The sequence below is a fragment of the Trematomus bernacchii genome, unplaced genomic scaffold (genome assembly GCF_902827165.1).
Source record: "Trematomus bernacchii unplaced genomic scaffold, fTreBer1.1, whole genome shotgun sequence".
NCBI classification, from domain to species: Eukaryota; Metazoa; Chordata; class Actinopteri; order Perciformes; family Nototheniidae; genus Trematomus; species Trematomus bernacchii.
The window spans coordinates 1,123,605-1,135,790 of record NW_022987910.1 but is presented as its reverse complement, the minus strand read 5'-3'; the positions used below and the strand labels follow the sequence as shown (position 1 = coordinate 1,135,790).

Below are 12,186 nucleotides of genomic sequence, written 5' to 3'. Positions count from 1 at the left end.
ACTCCCATCAGATTTAACACTAAAACACGCATCACTACCACACAAGCTGCAGGCCTCTGCTCCTTGCAAATGTACAGTATATACGGCTGCATCGCGTCTGTAGCATGACCTTTCCACACATCCTACACTCTTCTTAGTATGCATTAGCCTGTTAACTTCACACACCAGGGCTCAGACAAATATGACTGCCTTCTGAAGAGATTCAGAGACACACAGCCTGTATTTGGGAAAATGACACTGTATGTGAATAAAACATTGTAGTGAGCATTAGTGCTAAGTGTTCCTGCAAACATGTGGGAGCATGTTTGTGTTAAGACCAGTTAGGTCAATGCTAAATAACACTAAACTTCATCATACGATATTGTAGTATTTCGGCGTTTGTTTCTATGCCTGAATACATGTGTGTGTGTTTACCTCATAAGTGATTTTGAGGCTGGACTGCAGCAGTATGGGAGGAAATCGGGGGTGAACTTCAGCTGTCAGCCAGAGACGGAAGCCTGCTTTGGGATGTAGCACATTTAGCTCCTGTGGAGGAAGGACAGCAGACACATTAGACATTAAGAGATCACCACAGGAGAGCAGACGACCTGTGCAGAACTATCTGGCAGTAGAAACAACTCTGAGCGAAGTTCTCCTTTTATACACTCATGCCCAGCCTCACACACATATGCAAACACACTCATATACTATTTCTCGAATCATACAACGCATATATTTATAAATACAATTACACAAGACTTGAGCCTTTGAATGCACACATGTTCCATACACTTTATTACACAGGCTCCCAACTTAAAATAATAGTTGCCATTCAACCTTCATTAACCCCTCCCCCCTCCCCATGTTGCTGTCTCCTCGTCTCACTCTCCAGCTCTCTCTCCCCACTTCTCTTCTGACATTCCTTCCTTCTCTCTTTCCTTCTTTCTCAAAGACTTGTGGTTAAAAATAGCATTCTGGCACCTTAGGGTCTTGTGTCATCTGATTGGGTTCTCACACACACACACACACACACACCACACACACACACACACACACTTGTAATCAATGTGTTTCTGCATCATTTGAAACCTGCAATCACACATGATCACAGAAACTCAAAGAACACAAGAAGTGACATCCTTCTAAGAAAATTCCTCCTTCTGTCATTGAGTATGTATATGCGTGTGTGTGTGTTTGTATCTGTGTGTGTGTGTCCCATGTGTTGTCAAGCAGAATTTCACCAGAGCAAGTGAAAATATCTTGAGAAAATGCAAGACAGAGATATTTACAAATGAAAAAAAAGCCATCACATCCCAACCTTTCTTTTGATAATATATGTTTGTATTGTTCAGACGCACAGTGTGTGAAAGACACAACACTCTTATGCTGTTAATAGAAAACCTCAACAGGCTTCATTTCCAGTCATTTTTGATGACGAAAGTTGCATCTCCACAGTAGAGATAGGAATCATTCAATTCAGTTTCTCCTAAAACAATCCTATCACAATGATTTGACCAGTGATGAAAATCAGATGACAATAGATGTGATTTATTTATTACAATCCACTTCTATCTGTTTTTAATTTCATTACATTGTGACTGGCAGGCTGAGAGACATTTAGAGCGATAGATACATAGATGGATGAAGTGGATGATGATAAAAATGAGACAAGTGGAAGAATCTGAGCAGACAGGGATGAGAGGACATCTGGACCGCCAACTTCAATTATGAACACTGACCGCTCCCCTTTCGCTGTGTCTCTTCCCCTCCTTCTCCTCTCTCTAAATGACCAACTGGGTTTTGGAGGGATAGGACCGGAGAGACAGATGGCAAGAAAGAAGCGGGAAAATTAAGAAACTACATTTAGATAGAGTAAGACTCAGCAGATGGACAGAAACACAGAAAGAGAGGCAGATACAAAAACTAAAACTAAAACAAAACACTGGATTAGTCGAATTTCCACCTGCAAGCTGAGGCTCAGATCCTCTTACCCTACATCCCTCCTTTAATATCCACTATGTCTTCATTCTTTCTTTTCCTATGCATACTGCCTCCCTCGATCCCCTTGTTGCGTCAGTTTTTCATTTCAAGCTCCGCTGCCGAGACCACAACCTCATCGGTTGTTGGGCAAAAAGCGAGACATTGAAACAGTGACAAAGAAAGGAACCGGTGGAATGAGCGTTTTAGTTCTACAATATGAGAGGGGGAAAGAGGAGTGATACGAACAACTGGTGAGGAAAGAAAATAGCTGGGATGTTGAGGTGGAGGCAAATGGAGAAAAGAGAGAGGGGTGAGGAGAGTTGAAGAGAGAATTACAAAAGTAGAGGAGGAGAGGTACTAAGCTATGCTTTGGGTCACACCGGCAGCGGCAACATTTCTGGACAGGAGGGACCTCAAGCTAACCCGAGGCATGCACATACATTCACACACACAAAGTAACACATACACTTTCTCACACACAAAGTAACACATACACTTTCTCACATACACTTTCTCACACACACACACACACACACACACACACACACACACACACGCTTTCTCACCAACACACACACAGGTGAGGGCAGACACACAGGCCAATCACTGCTGCTAACAGCTGTGCTGCAAAGTGAGATATGACCTGCTGCAGTGATACAGCACTAAAAAGAACCGCAGGTGAAGCACACAGACACACATCAACACGGTTAAAGTGGAAGACACACATCATTATAACACACCCAATGTAATGTGACATACAAGCACATATACAGTACACAATGACAACAGCATACAGGATGAGTAACATGAGCCCTATGGATGACACACACGGGTATGCACTGCAAAGCAAACATGATACAAACACACTCATATACATGCATATGTGCCCTTAGACACAGCAAAACAAACACACACACACACGCACACGCACACACACACACACACACACACACACACACACACACACACACACACACACACACAGCCACACAAACAGCAGAGAGACTCATACGGTCGGACAAGCAAAGGCCATTGTGTTTGTGCAGTTAGAGGACAGAAGATCTAAGATATGGACATTTGGACAGCCAACAGAATGTGTACTTGTGTTTTTGTGTTGCAATATTGTAATATAAAAAGTAACACAGACAAGCAGCATGACGCTAGGAACACACTTTAGGTGCACAACATACTCCATGCCTTTTCAACTGATCTTAACGGACCTTAAACCCAAACTCTACCTACCAGGAACTCTGGCCTTGAGGTGATGTGAAGAGGTGCGTGATTCACTTTAGAAGTTGTGATGAATATGCACACTTAATGTAACTAATATCATGCATTATATTGTGTTTACTGAAAATTGGCCCTTCGATTGTGTTTTATTTATGAAGATTTTCTATTTTCACGGTCAACTTGTATATTTTCTACTCTCTAATGCTGTTTTATTTCTATTTTGAGATGTTACAATTTTAGAATGGTTTCAATGGATCAATAAAGTACATCTTATCTTATTATTTTCGTATTATTTGAATATAGTCCCATCGATGGATCATTGCATCATGTAATCGAACTACATGTCTATATTCTGTGATTTGTCTTTCCCTACCCACGGCTCCTGATGCTTACCTCGCTTTGCACAAATGTGACTGCAGTATTATATCTATTTACAGTAAATGTTAAAGCACTGCTCCTTAATGCAATGGTTCAGTTGACAGGCACCAGTGGCGTCGCCTGGCCTGGGCATCCGGGGCTTTAGCCCCGAATGTTTTTTCTGTAGCCCCGGACAATTCTCCCTCAATAATATAATACATTAACCGTGCTTTACGTGAACCTCATCATGACACGAGAGGACGGCAGCACTGTAATTTCCCGTGTTCAGTGAATGCAACAGAGGCATGACACCAGACCAATCAGAGAGTTGCATGGAAAAAACGTGTGCTTGTGTCATTCAAGCTCGGCTCTGTGTGTGTGTGTGGCAATAGCGCATTTAGTGTGATAGAGAGAGAGAGAGGGGGAGAGAGGGAGAGAGGGGGAGGGAGGGAGGTGCCAGCATGGACCGTGTTGTTAGCATCTGGTTAGCTAGCTGCACTAACGGACATAAGGAGCTGTTTGTTCCACAACAAGCTGGAGGAGAGTCCTCTCCTCTCAGACTGAGAGACTCAGGTGAGCTAAAGGACTCTCTGAGTGTTTAGATACTTATCTTTAGTCTAAGTTATCTCAGTGGGTCTCAAACGGTTTGGTCACAAATTATTCAAAATATTATTTCTGCGGCACACCTTCATATGATCATTATAGTTATTAAAAAAAAGAGAATAAAGGAAAAACAGTTATGAAATACTATATGGCAGTAAAACAAGAATAGAGTTTAAAAGGGGAGTGATTAGTAAAATATCCATAAAGAAAAAGAACATCTGTTTACAGTTCTGCTTCATATGGGTGTTGAGAGAGGTATCCATAGATCTCTTCATTTTGCTCTCAAAGTGCACCAGATTGATGCATTTAACTTCAATATTTAAAAAAAAATCTTCCCGGGGGAGCATCCCCCCGGACCCCCCTAGAGGAGGTGAGCCCCCCACTCATAAAAAATACCACTTTACCCCTGCCTATATGCCGTGAGCTGATTATCGAGCCTTCATTGTAACAGTCGCGGGTGTACTGTGTGTGTGCGTGTGGGGAGTGTTGCAGTAAAAAATGCCACTGTAGTGCCGCCGCCACTGTGGGCTAAGTCCCGAATGTTTTCAGGTCCAGGCAACGCCCCTGACAGGCACACATCCATACCTAAACATATATATCCACAAGTATATATAACATGTGGGGTTTCACTATCAATTTCATCCGTCTCTCCTTCAATTGATCAACAAGGATAAATCTCAGGTGTATAATATTTAGAGATACACCGAATATTACACACAACCACCCTCGAACAAAAAGCACTACAGAGAAAACACAAATGACGAACTCCTACACATATCTATGTTGTAACTGTATATCCAACAGTAATTGACTTACCACACACAGGATCTTAGACACAGAGCACTTACTTTTTCCAGGAGCGGTAGCCATGAAGTGACGAGGTGAAGGTTTTTCAGGCAAAGCCATTCTCCATTTCTGGAACTTTCTCTGAGTGTCGCTAAGGCCACATCAGCCTGGCCCTGACCCATGGAGATCTAGACACACAGAGACAGTGGGGGAGGTAGGGGGGGGGGGGGGGGAAACAGAAGCAATGGGAAGGAACATTTGATTCTACATCAACAATTCGGGGGGCAGATAATCTGATTCAATATTTGAAATGATTTCTCTCGTCTCAGTGGGACGAACGATGACATACCTGCAAAGTGGAATTCCCAGTGGGATTTATATTAATAGAGTTCCCACATCGAGGCTGGTAATTCATAATTAATCAGATTTATATGTAACCAATTTGAGTTTGAGTAATGATATACGCAGCGCCCATGTGAGAGAAACGCAGCATGTACGTCCCTCGTGCCCTGCTGTATATGGATTCAAATATACATGGTTGTAGTTACATTGTAAAAATATGTTTAACTGTCAATTGGATCATCTTGGATAAGACTCATATTCGCTACGGTATATTGTCAAATGAATTTGAGTGCTAATTTTTTTTAAGTTGATTGTAGGAAGGTTGCATACTGAGACAAATATATTTAACAGAGACCAAAAAAGCACATATTTTAAAGGTTGCAAATGAGACAAACCGCAATTAGGTGAACAAGTTTTGACATGGATATTCAAAACTGAAGGACGAGCCATAATTCTTAGAAATATAACTGTAATAAAGGAATATATCATGATAAGCAATGGCATGGCTCTTGTATGTATTTGTTATGCTTTTTGAAGACAGTGAAGGGGGACAAGTCAGAGAATTTCATAAAACTTGATGAACTTAACCAAGAGTTATGTCTCAATAGCTCCATCCTTTTGCCCATTTCCATGGACGACTATTTAGATCTACTCTGGGTATTCTTTTGGAAAATATCACATTGCACCTCACAACCTACTATGATTTGTTCCCATGTTATCCTGTTAGACTCTACCTCATGATAGTTTTCCCTGCCCACGGTTTCGGCTGCCAGTTCTGCGAGCTCCTGGGACGGGTCTGCCCCTGGAGAGATGGTGATCAACACAGGCTCCAATTCTAATGTCTCAGCGTAGAGACGGCGGAGGTTCAGAGGAGGGGGGGAGAGCTCTTTCATACCTGCAGAGACAAGGAGAGGGGGATAATAGGAGCATGAAGGGTGTGAAATACATATCTGTGAAGAGTGTTTCAACATTGCATTTAAAGTTGTTATGCTGCTCAAAACTGGAAGTTCTGCAGAGAGAGGGTTTACCAGGAATGGATATATAAGGAGAAAAACAGCACTGAAAGGGGCTTTTGGGGAGGGTAGATGGGAAAAGAGACCATGGGTAGACAAATCAAGCAGAAAACGATGACAGGGAGACAAAGGGAGGGCATGAACAGGGAGAGGTAGACAGTGCCTAAAGGAGGGTGATGGGGAAGGGAGGTTGGGGAAATGAAAAGAAAAAGAAGAAGAGAAGCGTTGATGGAGAAAGAAAGAGAGAGGGCACAAGAGGAAGAGACAGAGCGAGAGAGATTAGGAGCGAGATGTGCTGTGCATACTGAGTGCTAGGTATGCAGCAGTATTCATCACACATAGCAGAAGAATACCTTGTCAGCCTCCTGGTGTCGAGGAGCCAGGGTCTTTCTCTATGTGCCTCAGTGTGTGTCTGCATTTGTGCGTTTTTCTCACTGAGCATTAGGCTCTAATCCTGCTGTAATGTTATGAGTCAGATATGGGCTAATAGTGACACACAAGCAGTGGCACAGGCTCACACCGTGTGAGTGGCTGTCTTAGAAATTCCTCCATGACGTTATTCACACATCAGTGGATATCTTTGTCACACACACACACACACACACACACACTTTAGTTTTCTCTTGCCAAATGAAATCTGCTCCACTTGAAGTATACATACTTGCACGCACAAAAGGTCTTGCTAGAGAACATCTCAGAGCGACCTTTTGATATACATCACCATGGCAACTCTGAGCAAAACAGTCATCTGACCACATGACTTTTGATGTCTGACTACAAAAGAAGGGAGCATATAAAGAATGTGCGTATGCAGAAATACGTGCACAAGCACCTTTGACATGGGAAGGTGATCAGTATTCGTGCTGCAGACCAGCATCCTCTGTCTGTGAGTAGGAACGTTCACCTTGGCTTTTATTACACACATAAGGCCGTGCCACTAAAAAGGCCGTGCTATATGCTCCCTGTGGTTCAAACACTGTTTAGTGGAGGAAACACTGACTGCATAGCTATGAAATAATGAGCATAAATTCAGATTAATTGTAAAAAAAAACAATGTCTTATTGATTGATAAGAACAATAACTGAATGACAGAGAGAGATGCTTTTTTTGTGGATATTTGAAAGAGGTTTGTATTTTTGAAAAGTACAGAGAGCAAGTGTGTGTGTGTGTGTGTGTGTGTGTGTGTGTGTGTGTGTGTGTGTGTGTGTGTGTGTGTGTGTGTGTGTGTGTGTGTGTGTGTGTGTGTGTGTGTGTGTGTGTGTGTGTGTGTGTGTGTGTGTGTGTGTGTGTGTGTGTGTGTGTGTGTGTGTGTTTTCACCCAGGCATGCCTGTGTGCATGAACAGTGCCCAGGCCTGGACTGGGGGGATTGAGCGAGATTAGCTATAAGAGGATTACAGACCATGCCTCATTAGCATACTGATTTACTGCCAAAAACACATACACATACACACAACATCGTCTGCTCTCCTGTTCTTTATTTAATCTGTCTGTCTCTCTATCATTCAGACACACGCTCTCACCCACATAACTTGTACACACTACACCTTCATCAAGGGGTTCACTGGGTGTTCAAGGAGTGTGAGGACTATCTCTTAATCAGGATAGTGTGTTTGTTTATTATTACAACTGCCCACAAAGGAACATGAAGAGTGACACTTGTGCCCTCAGGGAATTAGCTTGAATGTACACACCGACGCACACTTTTAAAGAATATGAGCGTCAGAAAGGCCGGCTGTCGACACCCACAAACTCAGGAGTACATATACGTACATCAAAAGACACTTAGACAAACAAAGTGGAACGCACAAAAGGATGGTGCGCGATCGTTTTACTTTTCATATATTTGACAATAAATCTTACAGCTTCATTTGGCCAGGAGTTAGCCAGTATCCTAAATCTAAATACTGTAAGTTTGAGCTTTTCAACAGTGCAGATAGTTTTAAGAAAATGAATTACGATAAAACAAGAATGAATGAATGAACTGAGAAAGTCACTACATAGTCAATGTGGTGCAAATAAAAAAAACACCTTTAAAGACAAGAGAGATGGATGTAATGGATCCCCATCAACACAGATATACAAATAGGCACACACAAAGGCTGGAGTGAGCCCCTCCACTCCCCAGTATTATTATTAGCACTAAGTGTCAGCTGCACAACAGCTGATGCTGAGTTTCTGTCAATAGAGCTTTTTGCTATCAGTAGGAAACAAGGCAGCCAAGGTATTCTGGCTCACACAAGTGTTCCCTTTCTCTCTGTCTTTATCATCTCCCTTCCATTCTGTTTGGCAAACACGTTGTTCTTTTTACCAAAGTGCTCTCTTAATGTCCAATAAACAAACATTTTCAAATATGGATGTGTGAGGTCAACTTGACATGTTCACTTATTTTCCCGGTCTCATTGCTAGTGTAGGCAGCACCAGGGTCATATCATCTTATTTGTTATGCATTTATGAATACCCTAAAGCTGCTCTGAGTCCAGCAACACTCCAGCTCATCATTGTTTTTTTAAACTGTCCAGCATAGGATTCTGACACACAGTACCTCACTGTCATCCCAGGACTGTATTTCTATCTCTTTTGTCGTTGTTAGGGAAATGAAGTACAGTATAAGAACACACATCTTACAGCTGGTTCAGACAATTATAGGTTTCTTTTTTTTATTTACCAGTCAATTTAGTTTACCACCCTCACCTATTGCCATAGGCTTAGGGTAGGGACCAAGAGAATGAGATTGCACGTACAATTGGTGAGAATGAGTTTCCTTAGTAGGGTGAATTGGCTCATCCTTGGAGCTAGGGTAAGAAGCTCACACATCCAAAGGTAACTCAGACTACTGATCATACGCTTAGAAAGGAGCTAGTTGATCTGGTTCCGACTTCCGATAAGGATGCCCCCGTATACGCCCACCATAAGGGTAAGAGTAGCATAGAAAGAGATGTCTGGACTGCTGTGATAAACTGCAGAAAAGATTTGGATGGTAGGACTGACTTCTTAAGTTGCTTAGACATGTACAAAAAAAAACATGTTTGTCAAACTCACCGAACACAACTTTCAGGCCTTGTTGATCAACAGACGGAACGAGATGCTCAGATCTATACAAAAATAAATAACACATTCACTTTCCCAGCCTCGTTGGCGCAGTTGGCAGCGCGTCAGTCTCATAATCTGAAGGTCGTGAGTTCAAGCCTCACACGGGGCAGTGTTTTAAAAAATAGAGATACAAAAATCTATGAGGAGACATACTGCTTAAGGATAAAAACATCTATAAAAAACATAGAGCTTATGACAAAGGAAAGAAACTAAACATACCAGACTCCCGAGCTGGGCAGTTCTCCTGTGAACAATCCATTATCACTACACCACCATTCATCTTTGTTTGTTTGACGCTGTCCATTGTAAGTCCCTGACACACTGCATCACACTCATCCATGCACACGTTCACCACTGAATAAACTGACAAGCAAATTAAGTGTATTATCATTTCTTTTTTATGTTTGCAGTTACATTCTTGGTATTGCGTTCATCAACCAGCTCTCCCCGTAATTTGTCACTGCTTCAGTGCTGGGTCATGACACAATGCACCTGGGCTTGATTAGGGCCTTTGTGTGAATATTTCGATGTCCACATACTTTGTTTAGAGTAGTCACTGAATATTTTAATTATTTAATTGTTTCCCTAATTGCAGTTTATGCCACGTGCGCATGCGTTTTTAGATTAATGGGAAACAAATGCAAACTGTTTAAAGCCGGGTGCCAGTAGATTTGTGTAAGAATTTACCTGCTGCTGAAAATTATAGCAAGGGGTTGAAATCTGCGAAACAAGCTAAAAAGTAGGGTTGTATATCAAATGTTCTTCACAATAAAATACTTTTAGAAGAACAGCAGACCCTCAGTCTTGTTCAAATGCAACAATGATTATATAAATGGTTCCTGTTAAGCCTACAAACTCTGAATTTCCTTACTGCTAACCAGATGATCATATACTCATAAAGTTTTACCCTAGTGTCAAAAACTATTGAAGGAAGTGGGAGGGGTCTCATTAAAATAGGGAATGTTTGGCCTTGAGTTATTGTTTATTCATCAATGAATATTCTTATGAAGAAGATGCTGATGTCCAAAGCAAATAGATTTCCCTACGGTTAACACGCCAAGTAAGGCTTTTTAAATGACTGACAAAGGCAAGAAAAGCTACAGAAGCGTGCCCTGAGGCTGTGTGTTGTAAACGCCTCCCATGTGGTTTGATTTGGTACATTTTTCTTCATGTAATGAGAATAGAAAGTTCTGAGAAATGTGTTATTTCGTTTTACTTGCCAGCTAAATTGCCTGGAAAAAGTAATTTGGCATTAGTGATTTACTAGATTGGGAGCTTCTCAAAAATGGCCCAGCACATACACACCCTCACGAAAAAAAGAAGATAAAAAAAAGACTGACATATTTATGCACAGTTGAATGAACCTGCTCTTGTTGCCACAATCCAAAAATATCCTACATAGCAAACGAGAGAAGAACCAATTAAACTAAAAGCCTCAGAAGTCAATTAACATGTCTTGTCTCACAGCACAACTGAAAATGAGTTTGGTACACATACATTATAACCTGCATATTAGTTTCACCTGACATCAATTAGCAGCATCCCAGATAGTGCAGACAGAATCCAACACACCATTAGGATTATCTGGACTGAATGAATGGGCTCATTAAGCACAATAAACTCTCTCGCAACATAATATGGGTGTCTTAGTGTGTGTGTGTGTGTGTGTGTGTGTGTGTGTGTGTGTGTGTGTGTGTGTGTGTGTGTGTGTGTGTGTGTGTGTGTGTGTGTGTGTTTGTGTGTGTGTTATTGTGGGTATGTATGTGGCAATTACTCAAGGACAGGGGCAGTCATACAGGGATGAAGGGATGAAATACAAATAGAGAAAAAAGGAACATGGGTTGAAAACATGATTGTGAAGTGTATAGATCCAGAATAAACCTTGTAGTATTTTTGCTTGAGTTGAGTGTGAGGGCTGAAGAACCTTGGAAAGCAAAGTAGTTTATCAAAGTAGTAGTAGTTTATCAAAAGGGGCAAAGGAGGATCTAGTAATTTGGGATGTTTACAACTCATTATTATGAGTTATCGCACTCCAATGGAGAAGGGCAAATATGTACTGAACCTAAACAGAACAAACATGTCAGCTTGTTCACATTTTTCAACAGCTAATCAAGCTTCTCTTCCTTTGTACAAAGCAGAGCTTCCGTTTATGTGTTTGTTTGTTTATCTCAACATATGCACACTTAAAATGTGTGCCAGGTCAAATGTGTGTATTCATTGATGTGATACTCATACAGTATCTAGGGTCTGGGCAAGTTACAGTAAAAGAGGAAACAAAAAGAAACCTTTTAAATAATCAATGAAGATGGGACCCATTTCTAGAGCAGCTGGGTGCCCACTTTGTAGCACGATTATGTTGTGAATAATAAATACATTTTCATAGTCCATGGAAGTACAACGGTACTGAGCTCAGCTCCAGCCTACTTCAGCACATTGATTGAAAAGATTTAAAAGTAAAAAGCCCTACAATGAAACACTTACCCAGGGCCTGGGTGGCAAACGCTGCCATAGTACTCTGCAGTCGGTCTGGTCTGACTGCTTGAACCAATAACAGCTGGGGAGAGGAGAGCAGAGAGAAAAGAGGAAGAAAGAAACAACAGGTATCACTAAAGGTCAAACCCACTCATCGTACACAAACTTGACAAATCCAAAAGGAAAAAAAGTTGCACCCTTTTGATTTGGATGCTCCTTTTATTATGTTTTTCAGAGCATCATTTGTAAAATAAATGAGTAAGTCAATTGGTGTGACAAGTGGCTTCTGTCTTGCTCATGCTTTGAAATGAGATTAGCTAAATCTTTATTCAA

The 12,186-nt window shown here is 41.4% G+C and overlaps 1 protein-coding gene and 1 non-coding gene across 5 annotated transcripts in view; one reads left to right on the top strand and one right to left on the bottom strand.

Annotated features, from left to right (window-relative positions):
* LOC117470345 (cytoplasmic dynein 2 heavy chain 1) overlaps positions 1-12,186 on the bottom strand; it is a 112,430-nt gene that overhangs the window by 26,615 nt on the left and 73,629 nt on the right. For all 4 annotated transcript variants that reach the window (XM_034115089.1, XM_034115092.1, XM_034115091.1 and 1 more), the window contains 4 exons: positions 11,863-11,935; positions 6,012-6,172; positions 4,998-5,123; positions 415-525 (listed from right to left, as the gene is read on the bottom strand). In XM_034115089.1, the coding sequence (XP_033970980.1) occupies positions 415-525; positions 4,998-5,123; positions 6,012-6,172; positions 11,863-11,935 (471 nt within the window). The remainder of the gene's footprint in view (positions 1-414; positions 526-4,997; positions 5,124-6,011; positions 6,173-11,862; positions 11,936-12,186) is intronic.
* On the top strand, positions 9,418-9,490 carry trnam-cau. The gene has a single exon. It is a non-coding gene; the product is annotated as a tRNA-Met (tRNA).